The sequence below is a fragment of the Notamacropus eugenii genome, chromosome 1, assembly GCF_028372415.1.
Source record: "Notamacropus eugenii isolate mMacEug1 chromosome 1, mMacEug1.pri_v2, whole genome shotgun sequence".
Taxonomy (NCBI): domain Eukaryota; kingdom Metazoa; phylum Chordata; class Mammalia; order Diprotodontia; family Macropodidae; genus Notamacropus; species Notamacropus eugenii.
The window spans coordinates 154958880-154977560 of NC_092872.1; the positions used below are offsets into that span (position 1 = coordinate 154958880).

Sequence of the window (18681 nt, forward strand, 5' to 3'; positions counted from 1 at the left end):
AACTGCTAGTTTAGTAGAAAGAACACTAGATTTGGAGATAACCAGGGTCATTAAATTCTACTATTTACTACCTGTCAGCTTACTTCTCTGAAGTTCTCTTTCTCCATCTACAAAATGAGAGAGTTGGCCCAGACTAGGGGTTCTTAACTTCTTTGCATCACAGACTCCTTTGACATTCTGCCAAAGTGTATAGACCCTTTCTTAGGCTAATGTTTTAAAACATATAAGACAAGATGTGGGGGGAGGAACCAAGATGGTGGAGTAGAAAGATACACATATGCTAGCTCTAAACCCACAGCCCATAAAATGCCTGTAAAGAAGAACTCCCAACAAATTCGGGAGCAGCAGAAGTCACAGGACAATGGAATGGAGGAGATTTCTGTTCCAGAGAGACCTGAAAAACTCACACGAAGGGTCCATCACACACCAGACCCGGAATAGCACCAGCCCTGCATCGGCCATGGCACCAAGAGGAGCAGATCTGAGCAGGCTTCGGGGGTGGAATCTCCAGCAGCCACACAGGTCCCTCCACCCACAGGTGCCAGGGGTCAGTGAGAGGGTCTTTTCAGCTCGCAGAGAGGGGAGTGGGGTGTCCCCATAACTCGGGTCCCCTTGGGAGGCAGCAGCAGGGGCTGGCAGTAGACAGCGGCTCCCAAAGCAGGCAGGAGCCCAGATCCATTGTTGAAGGTCTCCACATAAACTCCCTGAGGGAACTGAGCTCCGTGAGGTGGCCCTGCCTCCACCTGAGCACCTGAACTTAATTTCACACTGAATAGCAACCCTGCCCCCACCCAAAGCCCTGAGTCTGGGAAGCAGCATTTGAATCTCAGACCCCAAGTGCTAGCTGGGCAGATCTGGAGGTGTGGTGGATGTGGAGAGGACGCTCAGAAGTCAAGTAACTGGCTGGGAAAATGCCCAGAAAAGGGGGGAAAAAAATAAGACCACAGAAGGGTGCTTTCTTGGTGAACAGATATCTCCTCCCTTCCTTTCTGATGAGGAAGAACAATGCTTACCATCAGGGAAAGACATAGAAATCAAGGCTTCTGTATCCCAAACATCCAAAATAAATATTCAGTGGGCTCAGGCCATGGAAGAGCTCAAAAAGGATTTTGAAAATCAAGTTAGAGAGGTGGAGGAAAAACTGGGAAAAGAAATGAGAGAGATGCAAGAAAAGCATGAAAAGCAGGTCAACACCTTGCTAAAGGAGACCCAAAATAATGCTGAAGAAAGTAACACCTTGAAAAATAGGCTAACTCAAATGGCAAAAGAGGTTCAAAAAGCCAATGAGGAGAAGAATGCTTTCAAAAGCAGAATTAGCCAAATGGAAAAGGAGGTCCAAAGGCTCACTGAAGAAAATAGTTCTTTCAAAATTAGAATGGAACAGATGGAGGCTAATGACTTTATGAGAAACCAAGAAATCACAAAACAAAACCAAAAGAATAAAAAAATGGGAAATAATGTGAAATATCTCATTGGAAAAACAACTGACCTGGAAAATAGATCCAGGAGAGACAATTTAAAAATTATGGGACTACCTGAAAGCCATGATCAAAAAAAGAGCCTAGACATCATCTTTCATGAAATTACCAAGGAAAACGGCCCTGAGATTTTAGAACCAGAGGGCAAAATAAGTATTCAAGGAATCCACCGATCACCACTGCAAAGTGATCCAAAAAGAGAAACTTCTAGGAATATTGTAACCAAATTCCAGAGTTCCCAGGTCAAGGAGAAAATACTGCAAGCAGCTAGAAAGAAACAATTCAAGTATTGTGGAAATGCAATCAGGATAACACAAGATCTAGCAGCTTCTACATTAAGGGATCGAAGGGCATGGAATAGGATATTCCAGAAGTCAAAGGAACTAGGACGAAAACCAAGAATCACCTACCCAGCAAAACTGAGTATAATACTTCAGGGGAAAAATTGGTCTTTCAATGAAATAGAGGACTTTCAAGCATTCTTGATGAAAAGACCAGAGCTGAAAAGAAAATTTGACTTTCAAACACAAAAATGAAGAGAAGCATGAAAAGGTAAACAGCAAAGAGAAGTCATAAGGGACTTACTAAAGTTGAACTGTTTACATTCCTACATGGAAAGACAATATTTGTAACTCTTGAAACTTTTCAGTATCTGGGTAGTGGTTGGGATTACACACGCACACATGCACACACACACGCACACACACACAGAGACAGAGAGCACAGAGTGAATTGAATAGGATGGGATCATACCTTAAAAAAATGAAATCAAGCAGTGAGAGAGAAATATATTGGGAGGAGAAAGGGAGAAATGGAATGGGGCAAATTATCTCTCATAAAAGAGGCAAGCAAAAGACTTTTTAGTGGAGGGGAAAAGAGAGGAGGTGAGAGAAAAACATGAAGTTTACTCGCATCACATTCCACTAAAGGAAGGAATAAAATGCACACTCATTTTGGTATGAAAACCTATCTTACAATACAGGAAAGTGGGGGATAAGGGGATAAGCAGGGTGGGGGGGATGATGGAAGGGAGGGCAATGGGAGGAGAAGGCAATTTGAAGTCAACACTCTTGGGAAGGGACAGGATCAAAAGAGAAAACAGAAGCAATGGGGGGCAGGATAGGATGGAGGGAAATATAGTTAGTCTTGCACAACACAACTATTATGGAAGTCATTTGCAAAACTACACAGATATGGCCTATGTTGAATTGCTTGCCTTCCCAAAGGGAATGAGTGGGGAGGGAGGGATGAGGAGAAGTTGGAACTCAAAGTTTTAGGAACAACTGTCAAGTTCTGTTCTTGATACTAGGAAATAAGAAATACAGGTAATGGGGTATAGAAAGTTATCTGGCCCTAAAGGACAAAAGAGAAGATGGGGACAAGGGAAGGGAGGGATGATAGAAGAGAGGGCAGATTGGTGATAGGGGCAATTAGCATGCTCAGTGTTTTGGCGTGGGGGGAAGGGACAAATGGGGAGAAAATGTGGAACCCAAAATTTTGTGAAAATGAATGTTAAATAAAGTTAAATAAAGTTAAATAAATAAATTTTAAAAAAAAGATAAAAAAAGACAAGAAATGTAGGATTACAAAGGAAGCTAATGATACTGAAATTCTATTATCAAAATATTTTTTTAATGTTCATAAACCAAAGTTAAAAACACTTGAACTAAATGATCCTTCAGATTCCCTTTTCAGTTCTAAAACCTGTGATCCCTAAAATTTCTTTTTTCTCTTCTATCAGAACTATATTACTAGAAACTACTAACGTCAAGGAGAATGTAGGATGTCCCCAGATCTCAATAACTATGAGTGAACAATAATAGCTTCTGATGTTGTTTAGTCACTTTTTCCATTGTATCCAACTCTTCCTGATCTCTGTTAGGGTTTTCTTCGCAAAGATACTGCAGCAGTTCAACATTTCCTCCTCCAACTCCTTTGACAGGTGAAGTAACTGAGGCAAAGAGGGTTAAATGAATTGCCCAGGCTCACCCAGCTGGGAAATGTTAGGAAAAGGCACCTTCACCGCTCCAGGACTAGCCCTCTAGCCACTGTATCGCCAATACCTTGTTCCTTTGTTACAAAACTTCTGATCCTTTGTTCTTATTTATCCAAAGCACAGCTTCTATACAGTTAAAAGCAATGATTACTATAACATCCCTATTGTGATTCAATAAACAGAGACTTCTTTTTCAGTAATATTAGTACAGTAAAGGATTTGACTTATTTAGAAGTCATTTACCTAGTAATCTCAAATATCAAAAAAATGTTGAAGAGTCAAAAAGTAAGCATAAATCTTAAAAAAAAAAAGAATATAAGGTACAAGCACTAAAGCTCATGCATGTTAATAATAAAAGTCTAAAGTCACTCAGGCCCTTACCTATGGTCTATTTACTTTACATATTAACAAATTTGGTTACATTTTCCCAGCTCAGAGCAGACTGTTGCCTCAAAACAGGAAGGTAGGACCTGCTAAAAATTGAAACTTAAAACCAATTATAGAAAAAAAATTAAAGATTATGACTACTAGTGATGATAAATATAAAAATAAGAAATTTAAAAGTGAGGTTTAAAAAAGGTGGAATCACCTGGGGCTATTTGCAAAGGCAATCAGCCTTATATGTATTGATATAACCCTTGAAGGCATACAAAACATAATACCTAATGTTTATGATGGTGACAACCATCAAGAAAAGAGGAAATTAACTTCACCATTTTCTTTTTTTTTTAACAGGATAAGAACATGAATAATTTTATAAAGACAGGCATTTCTAATTAAAAATGGTTTTGGTGCTTGATGGTGATAAGCTTATATTAATCTAGAAAATTAACTTATATAAAAAAAGCTTCATTCCATAATGAAAAATGAAGAAAAATCAAGCATCATCATACTTAATGTGAGCAAGTATGAAAAGATATACTTGATATTCCACTGAAGAGTGAGTTCTTTCAATCAGAAATAGTTGTTTTTAAGTATCTATTATGCTCTAGAAATGGGGGGTAGGGCAGTCCTTGCCCTCAAGAGCTTACATTCTGTATGTATGATGTATCTATTACATATGTATATATAAAATAAATACAGGGTAGTTGGGCAGAGGCACTAGAGGCTGCAGGGCAAGGACTTATATAGAACATAGTCTTTTAATAGACAATTCATTTAAAGAACAAAACAAAACTAAGCTCTTAAACACCCTCAAATTGAAAATATCTAATACAGTATAAAAAGAAGCAAAAGGCTTTTTCATTTTAATTGTTAAACAAAGACACATTCAGTCTTACTTTCAAAAATTTATAATAGTTGGAAATTTTCTAATTTACACCTGGGTGAAAAAATCCCAGGGAATTCACAGCTAAAATAAAAGTTCAACGTTAAGGTATAATAATTATGTTAGACTAAAAGTTTTTAATCAAGCAATTAAGCAACTGTCTTATTTACCTGTCTGTTTCTTTCATCCATAATCCGAGTAATCTGTATTTTCTTCCGCCCCATTTTTGCGCTCTGCTTTTCTTCTTTACAATCCAAATATTATTTAACTCTAGAATTATTTCTCTTCAGTATCCTAATGCATGGTACATAGCTTCTCCTGTCTCAGCTTCCAGTCCAAAGGCTGCTTCTGAAACTTTTTTTAAGATCTAAAAGAAATAATAGAATTTATGACATAAATTACAGAAAGTAGATATTTCAAGATAAATTTCAGTCTCCAGGAATTCCAAAACCCTTTTTATGCAATATATAACCACATAATATTATCAGTAAGCATAACTGGTTCTTCTAAAGTTGTTGGTGCTGTATAATAACTACCAAATCTTAACAGTCAGCATTATGGAACAGACCTCTGGAAGGAATCTTTTTACTTCTCTTTCTTGGAAAATTTTTCATATCAAACTTAACTTCTCTTCAACCATTTTTGAAATTCAGTAATTCTAATTCCATCTTCAATGGAAACAGAAAATAGATTATCCTTAAAATATGACAAGTCAAAAGTGCCCACTGGAACTAAATAACCAAAGAAAATTACATTCCCTCAAATGTTCCAAGAACATTGTGTTTACATTTCCCATTTTCTAATAATTTAGACACACGTGCGTGCACAAACACACATGTGCACAAACACACACACAAACACACGTGCACAAACACACACACATATTGTATTTTGCCAGCTTAAAAGAAGTAAAAACTTGATAAGAAAAACCACCAACAAGATTTTATTAAGACAGAGTGGTTGTGGGAAGCCAGACACACTAATACAACAATAATAGAGCAGTTCATACAACTGTACTAAATATCAGTTCATAATTATTAAAGAAAATTTACTAAGCTGTACATATTATTTGGTCCAGCAATTCCATTAGCAGACCTATACCACCCACCCCAATACCATCAATAATAAAAACAAAAATATAGTATTCACTAAAATATTTGAAGCACCACGTTTTGTGGTAGCAAAAAAATTATCTATCAACAGAGGAATGGATGAAAAAACTATAGTATCTGAATGTAATAGGGATATTACTGTAGAATTAGAAATTATATGAGTTCAGATAAACATGGGAAGATTTGATTTATTCGTTAACAAAGAACAAAATAAGCAGAATAAAAAAACACAATAACTACAACTATGCAAAAGGAAAAGAGTAATAAAAGAAAGTCAAACTCTGAGTAAACAAAAAACCAACAAAGGTCCTTAAAAAGAGAAAACTAAACATACCTCCCTCTTTATTGTATAGAAGTGATGAGAGTGTGATGTGGTAATGGCATCCACTAAATAGGGAAGGGGAGAAAAGGTGGGTACTTTTTTCCCCATTCCTTAGAAATGAATGATGTAAAATCAGTGCACTACTTTAAAAACTCATATTATGAAAAATAAAGTTATATTTTCTTGAATTTGCTTCCTTTATAGCATTAAGTAGATACAGGAGAATGCTCATTTTCAAAGGAATTGGCAAAAGACAGGAGATAATTCAAAAATTAAATAATATCAAGTTTTACACATGCGATTTTATCAAATCTCACTCAAGGGCAGCATGGTATAGTGGAAATAATAATGCATTTGAATTCTAAAAACAACCAAAAATAAGTAAAACTGCCAAAATCATCAAAAGAGAACTTTTAAAACAAGCAACTCAAAGAACCCAACACAAACTTAAGATATGCATTATAGAATTCCAACTATAGAATCTCAATCACTTTGTCTGTCGCCCAAGGTTGTAAGCTAAGCCTTCTTCCCTTTTTCCCTTAGGACAATTGTGTTTAGTGATCCCATCAGTTTCCATGGGTTCAAAGACCAAAATCATGCAGATTTCTAGATTTATGTATCCAGTCACCCAGGTTTGAAAGCTTGATGGCATTCTTGACTCATTATTTATAGTCAACCCACAGAGTCAAATTTTGTCATTTCTACCTTCATAACTTTCCCTTTTCTCCATTCCAACAGCTACAGCCCTAGTTCAAATCTTGATGACTGTTAGCCTGTGCCATTCCAAAACCCTTCTAATTGGTCTCCCAGCCTCAAGTGTCTCCCCTACTCCAACCTATCGACCTGCCAGTGTGATTCTTCTAAAGCAGCGGTCTGATCATATCACACCATATTCAATGAGCTCCCATAATGCCCAAAAAAGGGGGGGAAAATGAGACTATAGAAGTTTACTTTCTTGGTGAACAGGTATTTTCCTCCATCCTTTCAGATGACAAAGAACAAAGCATACCATTAGAGGAAGACATCAAAGTCAAGGCTTCTGCATCCAAAACCTTCAAAATAAATTTCCAATGGTCTCAGGCCATGGAAAAGCTCCCAAGAAATTTTGAAAATCAAGTAAGAGAGGTGGAAGAAAAACTGGAAAGAGAAATGAGAGCGATATAAGAAAATCATGAAATGTGAGTCAACAGCTTTGGCTAACAGAGACCCAACAAAATGTTGAAGAAACTAACACCTTTAAAAACAGACTGACCCAAATGCCAAAATAGGTCCAAAAAGCCAATGAGGAGAAAAAAATGCTCTTTAAAAAGCAGAATGGGCCAAAAGGAAAAGGAAGTTCAAAAGGTCACTGAAGAAAATAGTTCTTTCAAAATTAGAATGGAACAGATGGAGGCTAATGATTTTATGAGAAACCAAGCAATCACAAAACAAAACCAAAAGAATCAAAAAAATTGAAGACAACGTGAACTATCTCACTGGAAAACAAGAGACCTGGAAAATAGATCCAGGAAAGAATTTAAAAATTACAGGGCTACCTGAAAACCATGATCAAAAAAAGAGCTTAGGCATCATCTTTCATGAAATTATTAAGGAAAACTGCTGTCATTCTCTAGGACCAGAGGGTAAAATAAATATTGAAAGAATCCAACGATCACCTCCTGAAAGAGACCTGAAAAGAGAAACTTCTGGAATATTGTAGCCAGGTTCGAGAGTTCCCAGGTCAAGGAGAAAATTTTGCAAGCAGTCAGAAATAAACAATTCAAGCATTGCAGAAATACAGTTAGAATAACACAAGATCTAGCAGCTTCTACATTAAGACATCGAAGGGCTTGGAATATGATATTCCAGAAGTCAAAGGAACTAGGATTAAAACCAAGAATCACCTACCCAGTAAAATTAAATATAATACTTCTGGGGAAAAAGTGGTCATTCAATGAGTTAGAGGATTTTCGAGCATTCTTGATGAAAAGACCAGAGCTGAAAAGAAAATTTGACTTTCAAGTACAAGAATCAAGAGAAGCATGAAAAGGTAAACAGGAAAGAGAAATCATAAGGAATTTACTAAAACTGAACTGTTTATATTCCTTATATGGAAAGATAATATTTGTAACTCTTGAGACTTTTCTCAGTATTTGGGTAGTTGGAGGGATTTTATACGTATAGACAGAGGGCACAGGGTGAGTTGAATAGGAAGGGATTATATCTAAAAAAAATAAAATTAAGGGGTGAGAGAAGAGTATATTGGGAGGAGAAAGGGAGAAGTGGAATGGGGCAAATTATCTCTCATAAAAGAGGCAAGAAAAAGCTTTTTCAATGGAGGGGAAAAGTGAGGAGGTGAGAGGGGAAAAGTGAAGCTTACTCTCATCACATTTGGTTTAAGGAGGGAATCACATGCACACTCAATTTGATATGAAAATCTGTCTTACACTACAGGAAAGTAGGGGAGAAGGGGACAAGAGGGGTGGGGGGATGATAGAGGAGAGGGCAAATGGGAGGAGAGAGTAATTAGAAGTAAACACTTTTGGGGAGGGACAAGGTCAAAAGAGAGAATAGAATAGATGGGGGGCAGGATAGGATGGAGGGAAATATAGTTAAGTCTTATACAACATGACTATTATGGAGGTCTTTTGCATAACTACACATATATAGCCTATTGAATTGCTTGCCTTCTCAGTAGGGATGGGTGGGGAGGGAGGAAGAGAGAGAAGCTGGAACTCAAAGATTTAGGAACAAATGCTGAGAATTGTTTTTGCATGCAACTGGGAAATAAGAAATACAGGTAACGGGTACAGAAATCTATCTTACTCTACAAGAAAAGAGAGAAGGTAGGGGTAAGGGAAGGGACAGGTGTGACAGAAGGGAGGGCAGATAGGGGGAAGGAGTAATCAGAACACACAGTGTCTTGGGGGAGGGGGAGGGGAGAGAGGGCGAGAAAATTTGGAACTCAACATCTTGTGGAAATGAATGTTGAAAACTAAAAATAAAGAAAGAAATTTTAAAATTTTTTTTAAAAAAGTGATTTTTTCCTGAAACATAGGTCTGACCATGATACCTCCTTGCTCAATACTCTCCAGGGACTCTCTTGCCTTAGTGTCCAAAACAAACTCTTCCGTCCGGCATTCAAAATCCTTTGAAATCCAGCTCCCCCCTACATTTCCAGACAGTATAGATTACATTGATCCAAACTGGAATGCCTACTATTCCACCTTCTATCTCTGTGTCTTTACACTGGCTATCTCCCATGCCTGAACTGCTCTCTCTTCATCCCAGCCTCTTAAAACCTTTCCCAGGACTCAGTTCAGGTGATATCAAAAGAGAGCCTATGCTCATCCCTCAGCTGTTATACTATTACTACCAGATATTACTTTACATGTATTTTGAATTTATTTATCTGTGTTCATTTTGTTTCTCTCAACAGAATTTAATCTCCTTGAGGAGAAGTAGTACATTTTTGCCTTTGTAATACTAGTGTTAGCATGGTACCTGGTTCATAGTAGCATCACTGAGTAAATGTTTGTTGAATGGCTGAGGAAAAAGTTATCCAGAAGTTAATGCCAGAATTTACTAATTACAATGTTAAAGCCCCTAAAAAGAAAAGATCGTATCACAACTTTGTTTAAATTAGTTTCTAACAACATAGCACCATGACTCATATATTTGTAGATATTCAAAACTGTTTGCATATAATGATAAGTTTATTTATTAAATAATTTTAATTTTCTATATCAAAAAGAGAAACAAAAATATTAAAATTCATACTTGCAAAAACACAAACTCTTGCAGAATATTATAAATACATATTTACAAAAGAAAAGGAATAATCCTGTATTTTACTTATTTCTAGTACTTCAGCAGCACTAATGTATATTATGAACCCCATACTTTCAACTAAGCAAATAAAAAAACCCTGCACATTTCATGTCATACATGATATACCAAAGATTTGGGTGCCGGAGTATTCTCTTAAACTCAAACAAAACTCTGAAATGATTACAAAATGGTTTCAGGATTTTTATCAAACTATTCTATTTTCAATGTCCCCTCACCAAAAAGTAATTCATTATATTCCCAAAAGGACTTCATTTCACAAGTACGTTTATTCCAATGAACTGCTAAGAAATTGTCAAGGTCTTACTCCCTTACAGTCACTTGCAAGTTTTCACACATCCACTAACAAGCCAATTATAAAAATTAACTTTTTCTTTCTTTTGGCAAATCTGTATTCTCAAGGATGGTTTATCTGGTCAAAGGAAGGGGCAAAAAATAAAAATAAAAACAGCCATGTATTTGTAAGGAAATCAGAGACGCTCTTTCACAAAGTTACCTACACAAAATTTTCAAAGCATTCAAATACCTTATGTCTCTATTACTTATAAAAATAAACTTAGGCAACAAGTTCTACATTTAATGCTTAATCTGTTATAATAGCAGTCTACCCCTTTTGTTACCCTTAAATTTCCAGAAAAATTCACAATATGAACTCAGATAACAGGTACTAATGCTAGAGAATTACTCAATTAACAAAACCAAAAGTATTACTATTCCATAAAATGGCTGAAAAGCAATAAGGTTTGCAAATTTTCTTAACAGAGACTTAACAGGCTGTTTGAAATCGATTGTGATATATTCTGAGCTTACTATCACAATCTGTGAGCCATATGTTGAAAATATTCAGCTACGCAGCACACCGCCTCACAATTGATAAGAAGAAAACAGCAAGGGGTGATTAGGCAGAGAATATATTTCATAATCTACTCATTCTATACTAAAGATATAGCCATCACATTCTGATGCTGATGAAGCATAATCTCATAGAAATTTTAATTTCTTATTTCTGTATAATCAGTTACCTTTCTTGATAAGAACTTTAAATGACCAAAAAAAGGAATTACAATTTTCACAAAACTTCACAAAATCACACTGGATGTTTAAAGAAATAATTTTAAAAAATAAAATGGCATATATTTATCCAATCCATCAATAAGCATGCATTGTGCTAAGTAAACTCTGAGGACACGAAGACAGAAGTGAAACAGTTCCCTGAACACATTATTCCAAGGTGGAGAACAATGAATACATACAAAATAGATACAAAATAGTTTTAAGGAGTGTACTAGCAGTCAAGTGACCAGGAAGGGCTTTATGCAAAAAAGTAAGATGGGCTTAAGATGAATCTTTCAGAAAACCAGGCACAGTCCCAGTAAGTCTGTACAAAGATGCAGAGATGAGAGCTGGACTATTGTGCAGAAAAATGAGCAAGACAGCAGAAAGGAATCACAGAGTCTGAGGAGGAGAAAAATAAGCAAAAAGACTAAGAAGGTTAACAAGAAGGGGTGTGGTTGGAAAGAGATTTGCAAGTCTACCTGGGGAGTTAATGCTTCATTCTGCGGGGAAGCAACAAACCCTCAGAATATGTTAAGTAGGAATGGGTGATATGATCAGACCTAGGCTATAAGGAAAATCAACTTAGTGGCTATTCCAACATTTTAGGAGGTGTTGAGGGCCTGAAATGGTAGCTGTGAGTACAGAGAAAGGAATATAAGTGAGAAATGTGATAGAGATAGAAATAATAAAGGAGTTCCAAAAGTCTCTGTGCAGTTTTAAGCTTTAAAAGCTTTAAGGAGCAGACTGCACAGAAACTTTTGGAACTGCTTGTATTTGGCCACTAACCAGAAATGTGAGGAGTCAAGAATGACACCAAGTTAATGCAAAGAACAATGAACTGTTGGTTCAATACACAATATATGAAATTTTTAAATCAACTTTAACTTCTAATATTAAAATTCATACAAGACAAAAATAAAACTATAGGTCAAAGTCAAAATTAGACAAATTCTAGTGATGTATTTTCAACATAAGTAGGAAAATGCACCATATATTAAAGGGTCTTGAAACTATTACTGTTTTCCTCTATCGTGAAAGGAAAATAAAACATCTAAAGACATTATTAAGGTGAAATCCTATTCAGTGTATAAAATTTCAACACCTTTTTTACTGAATACCAGGAATATGTTACACATCAGATTCAAGAAGCTTACTCAGTAAAGCTTCACAAAATAATTTAAAAGACAACACACACACAAACCTCAAATAGAGAGGAAGCTGGAAGACATGGCTTCATAAATAAGAAATCAGCATTTGTTCCAGGCCAACTAGATGACAGAGAATGGAATAATGAAGAAAAGCAAGAATATGGAATCACAGAATTCAAGAACCAGACAGAAAGTGTGATCTCTATCACCCCAAAAAGAACGCCCAAGAAATGGTCCTCCAGTCTCTGTCTGAAGACGTCCACATCTGAGGAACCCATTGTCTCCTTCAGCGGTTCACTGTTCTTACAGACAGTTCTAATTCTTAGAAAGATATTACTGATATCAAACCTAAATTTGCCTCCTTGCTATTTTTACCTGTTGTTCTTGGCTCTCTTCCACAAAACAATCCTTCAAAGACTTGAAGACAGCTATCACGTACCCTCTCAGTCTTTCCTTCTCTGAGCCAAACAAGCCCAAATTCTTAACAGACCCTCATGTGGCAGGGACTCAAGACCTTTCCCAACTGTGACTGCCCTCATCCATGTTCTTCCTAGAATGTGGTGCCAAGAGCTGAGCACCATACTCCAGATGTATTGCTGTTACACCACTCATGTAACTCTACTGTTTCATAATGAGTGTGCATTCCACTGAAATGCCATGCTCTCTTTCAGATATACTGCTCTCTGTGCCTCTTCTACCTGTTAAGCTGATTTTTTTTTACTCAAGTGTATAACTTTGCAATTATCCCCTCTTAGATTTCATATTAGATTCAGCTCAGCTTTCTAACTTGTCAAAATCTGTTTGCATCTTGATTGCCATGTAGCATGTCAGCTATCCCTCCCAATTTTGTCATTTACATATATAATAAGCAAACCATCAATTCCTTTACACAAATAACTGATAAAAAATACTAAGAAGCACAGGGCCAAGGTACAGCCCTCTGGGGAACTCCACTGAAAATCTTCAGAGATGACATCAAATCATTTGTGAACATTTTTTAAGTCTGGCCATTTCACCAGTTCCAAATCATCCTAACTGAACTATCATCTAGCAGACATCTCTCCATGCTTTCCAAAAGAAACTTTAACTTTTATTTTTCCAAGTTTAAGAAGGAAAAAAAATAAATGAAGTGAGATAAAAATACATGCAGATAAAACACAAGTAAATACAATGGGACTTTGTTGAAACAAAAGCTTGGTTTACAGAACCTCCAAGGTTCCTTCCAGCTCTGATGTTCTGAGTTTATAAGGGTTAGAATAGTTGAGAATGATGTCATGGAAGAAGTAGGACTTAAACTAGAAAGTTTCCAAAGGACAGAAAACATAATCTGAGAAGGGACAATAGCTAAGCAGAAGAAATAAAATGAGCCCAGGTCCAGAGGCAGAAATAAGCATAACATGTTCTTGGGAGAGTAAAACGACTAGAGTGGCCATCAGATATCCCCTGTCTGGTAATCAATTAAAAAGGTCACAAAGACAACCTAAGTGAAGAGTAGTAGAAATCCCTGAAGACAAGCAATTTCAGTGGTACAAAAGATACTGGGACTTATTCACAACACTCAAGGAGAGTAAAGTGATCTGGCTTTGTTGGGAGACAAATATAGTTGTTGAGTTATAAAATGTTATTGACAACTCAAGTCAACAAACATCTATTAAGAGAAGAGCTTAGGAGCCCTGGAGTCAGGAGGACCTGAATTCAAATCCAGCCTCTGATTAGCTATGTGACTCTGGGCAAGTCACTTAACTTCACAAAACAAAAAAAGGAAGGAAGGAAGGAAGGAAGGAAGGAAGGAAGGAAGGAAGGAAGGAAGGAAGGAAGGAAGGAAGGAAGGAAGGAAGGAAGATAAAAGGAAGAAAGCTCATGTGCCAGGCCCCATGCCAAAACAAAAGGCAAAAAACAGTAGTTGTTCTCAAAGGGCTCACAATCTAATGAGGGAAACAACGTATACCTAACTATGAACAAACAACATAAAGGATAAACTGGAGATAATCACATAGGGAAGGCGCTAACATTAAGGGGGATCAGGAAAAGCTTCTTACAAAAGGTAGGATTTTGGATGAGACAATTATATATGCAGTGTAATTCAGTAGGCTAATTATAATGAAATTCGTTCCATAAGGATAATGAATTTGTATTCAGATTATCATAGTCTAATCTTTGAATGATTTTCTTTTCTTCCCCATCTATGTCGGCTGAATCTAACAGTTAACAGGTACAAGGTAACACACAACAATTTCACTGTGGCACCTAAGTATTTTTAGTACAATCTTATCTAAAACTATACAAAGAGATTTTTTAAATATTCTATATTTAAATATATTCTTTATTAGGGTTCATTTGACAGTGCACATCTTGCCACTTACCAAAGTGAAGTTAAATAACTAAATAAAGAAAATATAAAAAAAAAATCTTACTTTCTATGCCTTCTGCTGACAAAAAAATAATTGGTAGAATAATGTAAACCTAAAAACTGTCCTCCAATAAGCCATTTCTCATGCATAAACAGATTCATACAAAATTTACCGAAATATACCATGGCAAATAATTTGTTCTAAAACATCAAATGAGATACGTAAGGAAATACATGTAACAAAGGTATTTTCTACTGTTCGGAGTCCAAATGAAAGGATTTCTGATAGATGATAAAGTTCATAAACTTCTGTATTTGCAGATGACATAATACTAATCGCATATAACTTTGGGACACTGAAAAGCCTCAAAAATGAGATCCATAATCACTCAAATGAGTTCAGTCTAACTACCCACACAGTAAAACTCAAATGGATAAGGCATGCCTATTGTCTAGAATAGATTTATATTCAGTGAGATAGACATTCCATGGTACTAGTCATCAGCAAAATACCCTGAACAAATAATGTAGGTGGAAAATGGATCCAAAACTGAATGAGAGAAAAAAGAATTACATTTTTTTTAAATTCCAGATGATAGTTAAGATAGTGCAATAGGAACAAATATTACAGCCCAAACTCCCACCCCCTCAACTACCCCAACAACAATCTAAAAAGAATGTCAGACTAAGTAGGACACAAGAAAGTGAAGCAATAACTTCAATGGATCATCTTTTCAGTCAAAGATCACCAACTCAACCTATAGGTAAATAACCAGATTAGGAAGTGTGGAACATTAGCGGGTCAGGATCCTGAATTCAGTGCCCAGAGCTCAAACCAAGGCCAACAGCACAGGGACGCCCAGAGTTGATATTAGATGTGGCCATGGACCTAAGGCACGGATTGCACAAAGAGGTACCAGGGGCTAAAGCTAGGCCACAGTGCATCACAGACTTATCATCCAGCCAAAGCCAACCGCTCAGGGAAGTGGCACTGACTCATCACCAACAACTCTTAACTCAGCCAGGGATAACCAGAGCAAATAGTGAAGGGTCTCCCAGAAAAGACAGGAGCCTGGTTTCAGCACCCAGAGATGTAAGTTAAGCCTGAAGCACAGGGACTCTTAAAACTGATCAAAAACTTAACCCAAGCCCAGGCCAGTGGCTCACAGCCATAGTACTAACAGCACTCAGTACACAGAGGCTCAAGATAGGTAAGTAGAAAGGGGAGACCAGAATCGTTCACAGACTCTGCCTACAAGATCAATCAGAATTCCTAGAAGAAACGACAAAAGTTTCTAAAATGAGTTTATAGTTATGAATGAAATAAGAATAGAGGAAAGAATTATTTAAAGGAGGAGAGACCTGGAAAGAAGATAACTGTTAGGCACAAAGACAAAACTTTAGCCAAGTAACATACTTCCTAAAACTAGAATGGAACAAATAGATAATTCCATGAAACAATATTACCAAAACAAATTGAAAGGACTGAAAAAATAGAAGGGTAAGGTATCTAATGTAAAAACACCAACTCTCCTGGAATAAAGATCAAGGAGAAACAACAAAAGCATCACTGAACTACCCCAAATCCACCTCCAAGAATAACAGGGCAAAGTGGAATTAGAACCGACCAGACTCCTCCTGAAAGAAATCCCCAAACTCAAACTCCCAGGAAGATCAGAGTCAAGATTCAGAGCTTGCAAGACAAGTTACAAATGCTGCAAGAAGCCTAAAAGAGGACAAAGGGTGTAAAGAAACCATAGTCAGGATCTCATAAGATTTGGTACCACCACTAAAAAGGAGAAAAAAGCACGGAATATTCCAAAATGCAAAAGAAAAGGATTTATAACCAATAATAACTTTCCCAGTAAAATGTAGTATAATACTCAGGGGGGGAAAGAAACTTTTTATGAAAGAGAACTCCAAGCATTCCTGATGAAAAGATGATAACTTAGTAGAAATTTAGAAAAACAAAATAAAGGAGTAAAGAGGGAAATAAAAAGGCAAAGACAAAGCAAGTAACTGAAAAAGGCTTTAAAATAATAAAATGTTTGAATTCTAATGGCAGGAAGTGGGGTGGAGGACCTAAGTACTGCTTAAGAATAATGACACCAGCAGGGTTTACAGAGGATGGTTTTTGTTGTGTTTTGATTATTTGAAAAGAAGAAAGCAAAGAGAAGAGGGAATAAGAATATATCAGGAAAGAAAAGGGGAGGACAGGCAAGTGGGACTAATATCACATAATTAAGGGCACAAGTAGAAGGGATGGGAGCAGTGGCATCCCTTCTAATGAAGTGAAGAAAATCAGAAGGATTTATTCTATAACAATATGAGAAAGCAAAGGAAGGAGGGATAAAATATAAACTGCCTTTCTTTTAAAGTACTTTATAATCTGGCCCCAATCTACTCTTTCAAATTTACTGTATATTATTTCTCATGATGTACTCCACAGCGCAACCCAATGAGTTTACTTACTATTCAGTGACATTGTACTGACTGTCCCTCTTCCCTCCTCACCTCTACTTTTTAGAATGTCTAATTTCCCTCAAAAACTTGCACCACTGTCCCTAGCTCTTAGGCTACCTGAATTTGTTCCTCAATGGTTAACAAACTCTCCCCATCCCAGTGACTTCTGTCCTCTAGCCTATAATTTTCAAGTCTTGTTCTTTGCCATCCACTGCCCACTCCTTCCTTTATGCCTCTTTCAATCCATCCCCCACCCCAGAACCTCATTCTAAAACTATTGACCCCTTAGACTGCACCTAGACCACAGATAACAAATATGCTTTTCATCTTAAGCCTTTTTCTTTTCTACTCCATCAATCTTCTTGAAACCTGGCTTCCTCTCTGCTTTCCTGGCCACCCATTCCAGCTGGCTGCCCTTACACTCATACTTTCACCCAAGTCACTGGTCAAGGTGGCAGAATAGGAGTATTTCATTCTTTCCACTGTTACTTTCAGGTTCTCCCTCTACCTCTATCACTCAGTAATATCTCCTTCTTTGAGGTTCACTCAAACAATACTTATGGCATGGACAGTAAATCATTTAACTTGAAAAGGCTACAAGCTGCAACTAAGGCAGAAGGAGAGCTGGTGTGCAACTTTTTGTTCACAGATGACTGCGCACTCAATGCAGCCTGAGACTGAGATGCAGCAAAATATGAATAGATTCTCTGCTACGTATGCTAATTCTGGCCCTACAATTAACACCAAGAAAACAGAGGTTCTCCACCAGTCAGCACCAGACCATCCATAAGTGGAACCATTAGTTAACAGAAAATGGTAAATTTTTTAATGCTGTGGATAAGTTCACTTAGCAGTATATTTTCCAGAGATGTACATATAGATGATGAGGTTGACACATGCATTGCCAGAGCTAGCTCAGCATTTGGGAGGCTCCAGAAGAAGGTGTGGGAAAGAAGGGATATTAGGTTGCCTACGAACCTGAAGGTCTAGAACTGGTGTGCTGACCTCATTGTTGTATGCCTGTGAAATCTGAACAGCCTTCCAGTGCCAGATCAGAAAACTGAACCATTTCTATATGAACTGTCTTAGGAAAATTCTGAAGACTGTCTGGCAAGATAAGGTACCTGGACAGTGAGGTCCTTTCTCAAGTTGAACTGCCAAGCATTCAAACTCTACTGCAGAGGGTGCAACTCCAGTGAGATGGCCATGTTGTCTGAATGCCAAACATATGTTTGCCTAAAAGATTATTTTACAGAGAACTCAACAAGACAAGTCTGACACTGAGGTCAGAAGAAGTGCTACAACGACACTGAAGAACTTTGGAACTGACTGCAAGATATGGGAGACACTGGCACAGGACTATACAGCACAGCATGCCCATATCAAAGAAAGCATTGGACTCTCTATGAGCAAAGCAGAATCATAGTAGCTCAAAACAAATGTGAGACGTGAACATTTCGAGACATCTCCATCTGAAATGTTTATACAAAGTATTTATGCCTAGCCTGTGGTAAAGCCTTCTGACGTCCTATCAGTATGATCAGCCAGTTGTACACACTGTACGTTGACCCTGACAATATGATGTCATTTTGGTTCTCTTTGAGTACAAAGGACAACAACGAACTTCCAGGTTCTTCTTCTACCTCCATCACCGAGTAAGC

The 18681-nt window shown here is 37.1% G+C and overlaps 1 protein-coding gene across 6 annotated transcripts in view; it reads right to left on the minus strand.

Moving 5' to 3' along the window:
- MEF2A (myocyte enhancer factor 2A) overlaps nucleotides 1–18681 on the minus strand; it is a 200799-nt gene that overhangs the window by 99391 nt on the left and 82727 nt on the right. For 5 of the 6 annotated variants that reach the window (XM_072617014.1, XM_072617003.1, XM_072617016.1 and 2 more), the window contains exon 1: nucleotides 4912–5108. The exons of the other annotated variant lie outside the window; for it this stretch is intronic. In XM_072617014.1, coding sequence (XP_072473115.1) covers nucleotides 4912–4965 — 54 coding nt within the window. In that variant the 5' untranslated portion in view covers nucleotides 4966–5108. Of the gene's footprint in view, nucleotides 1–4911; nucleotides 5109–18681 lie in introns of those variants that run through there. 6 annotated transcript variants of the gene reach the window in all.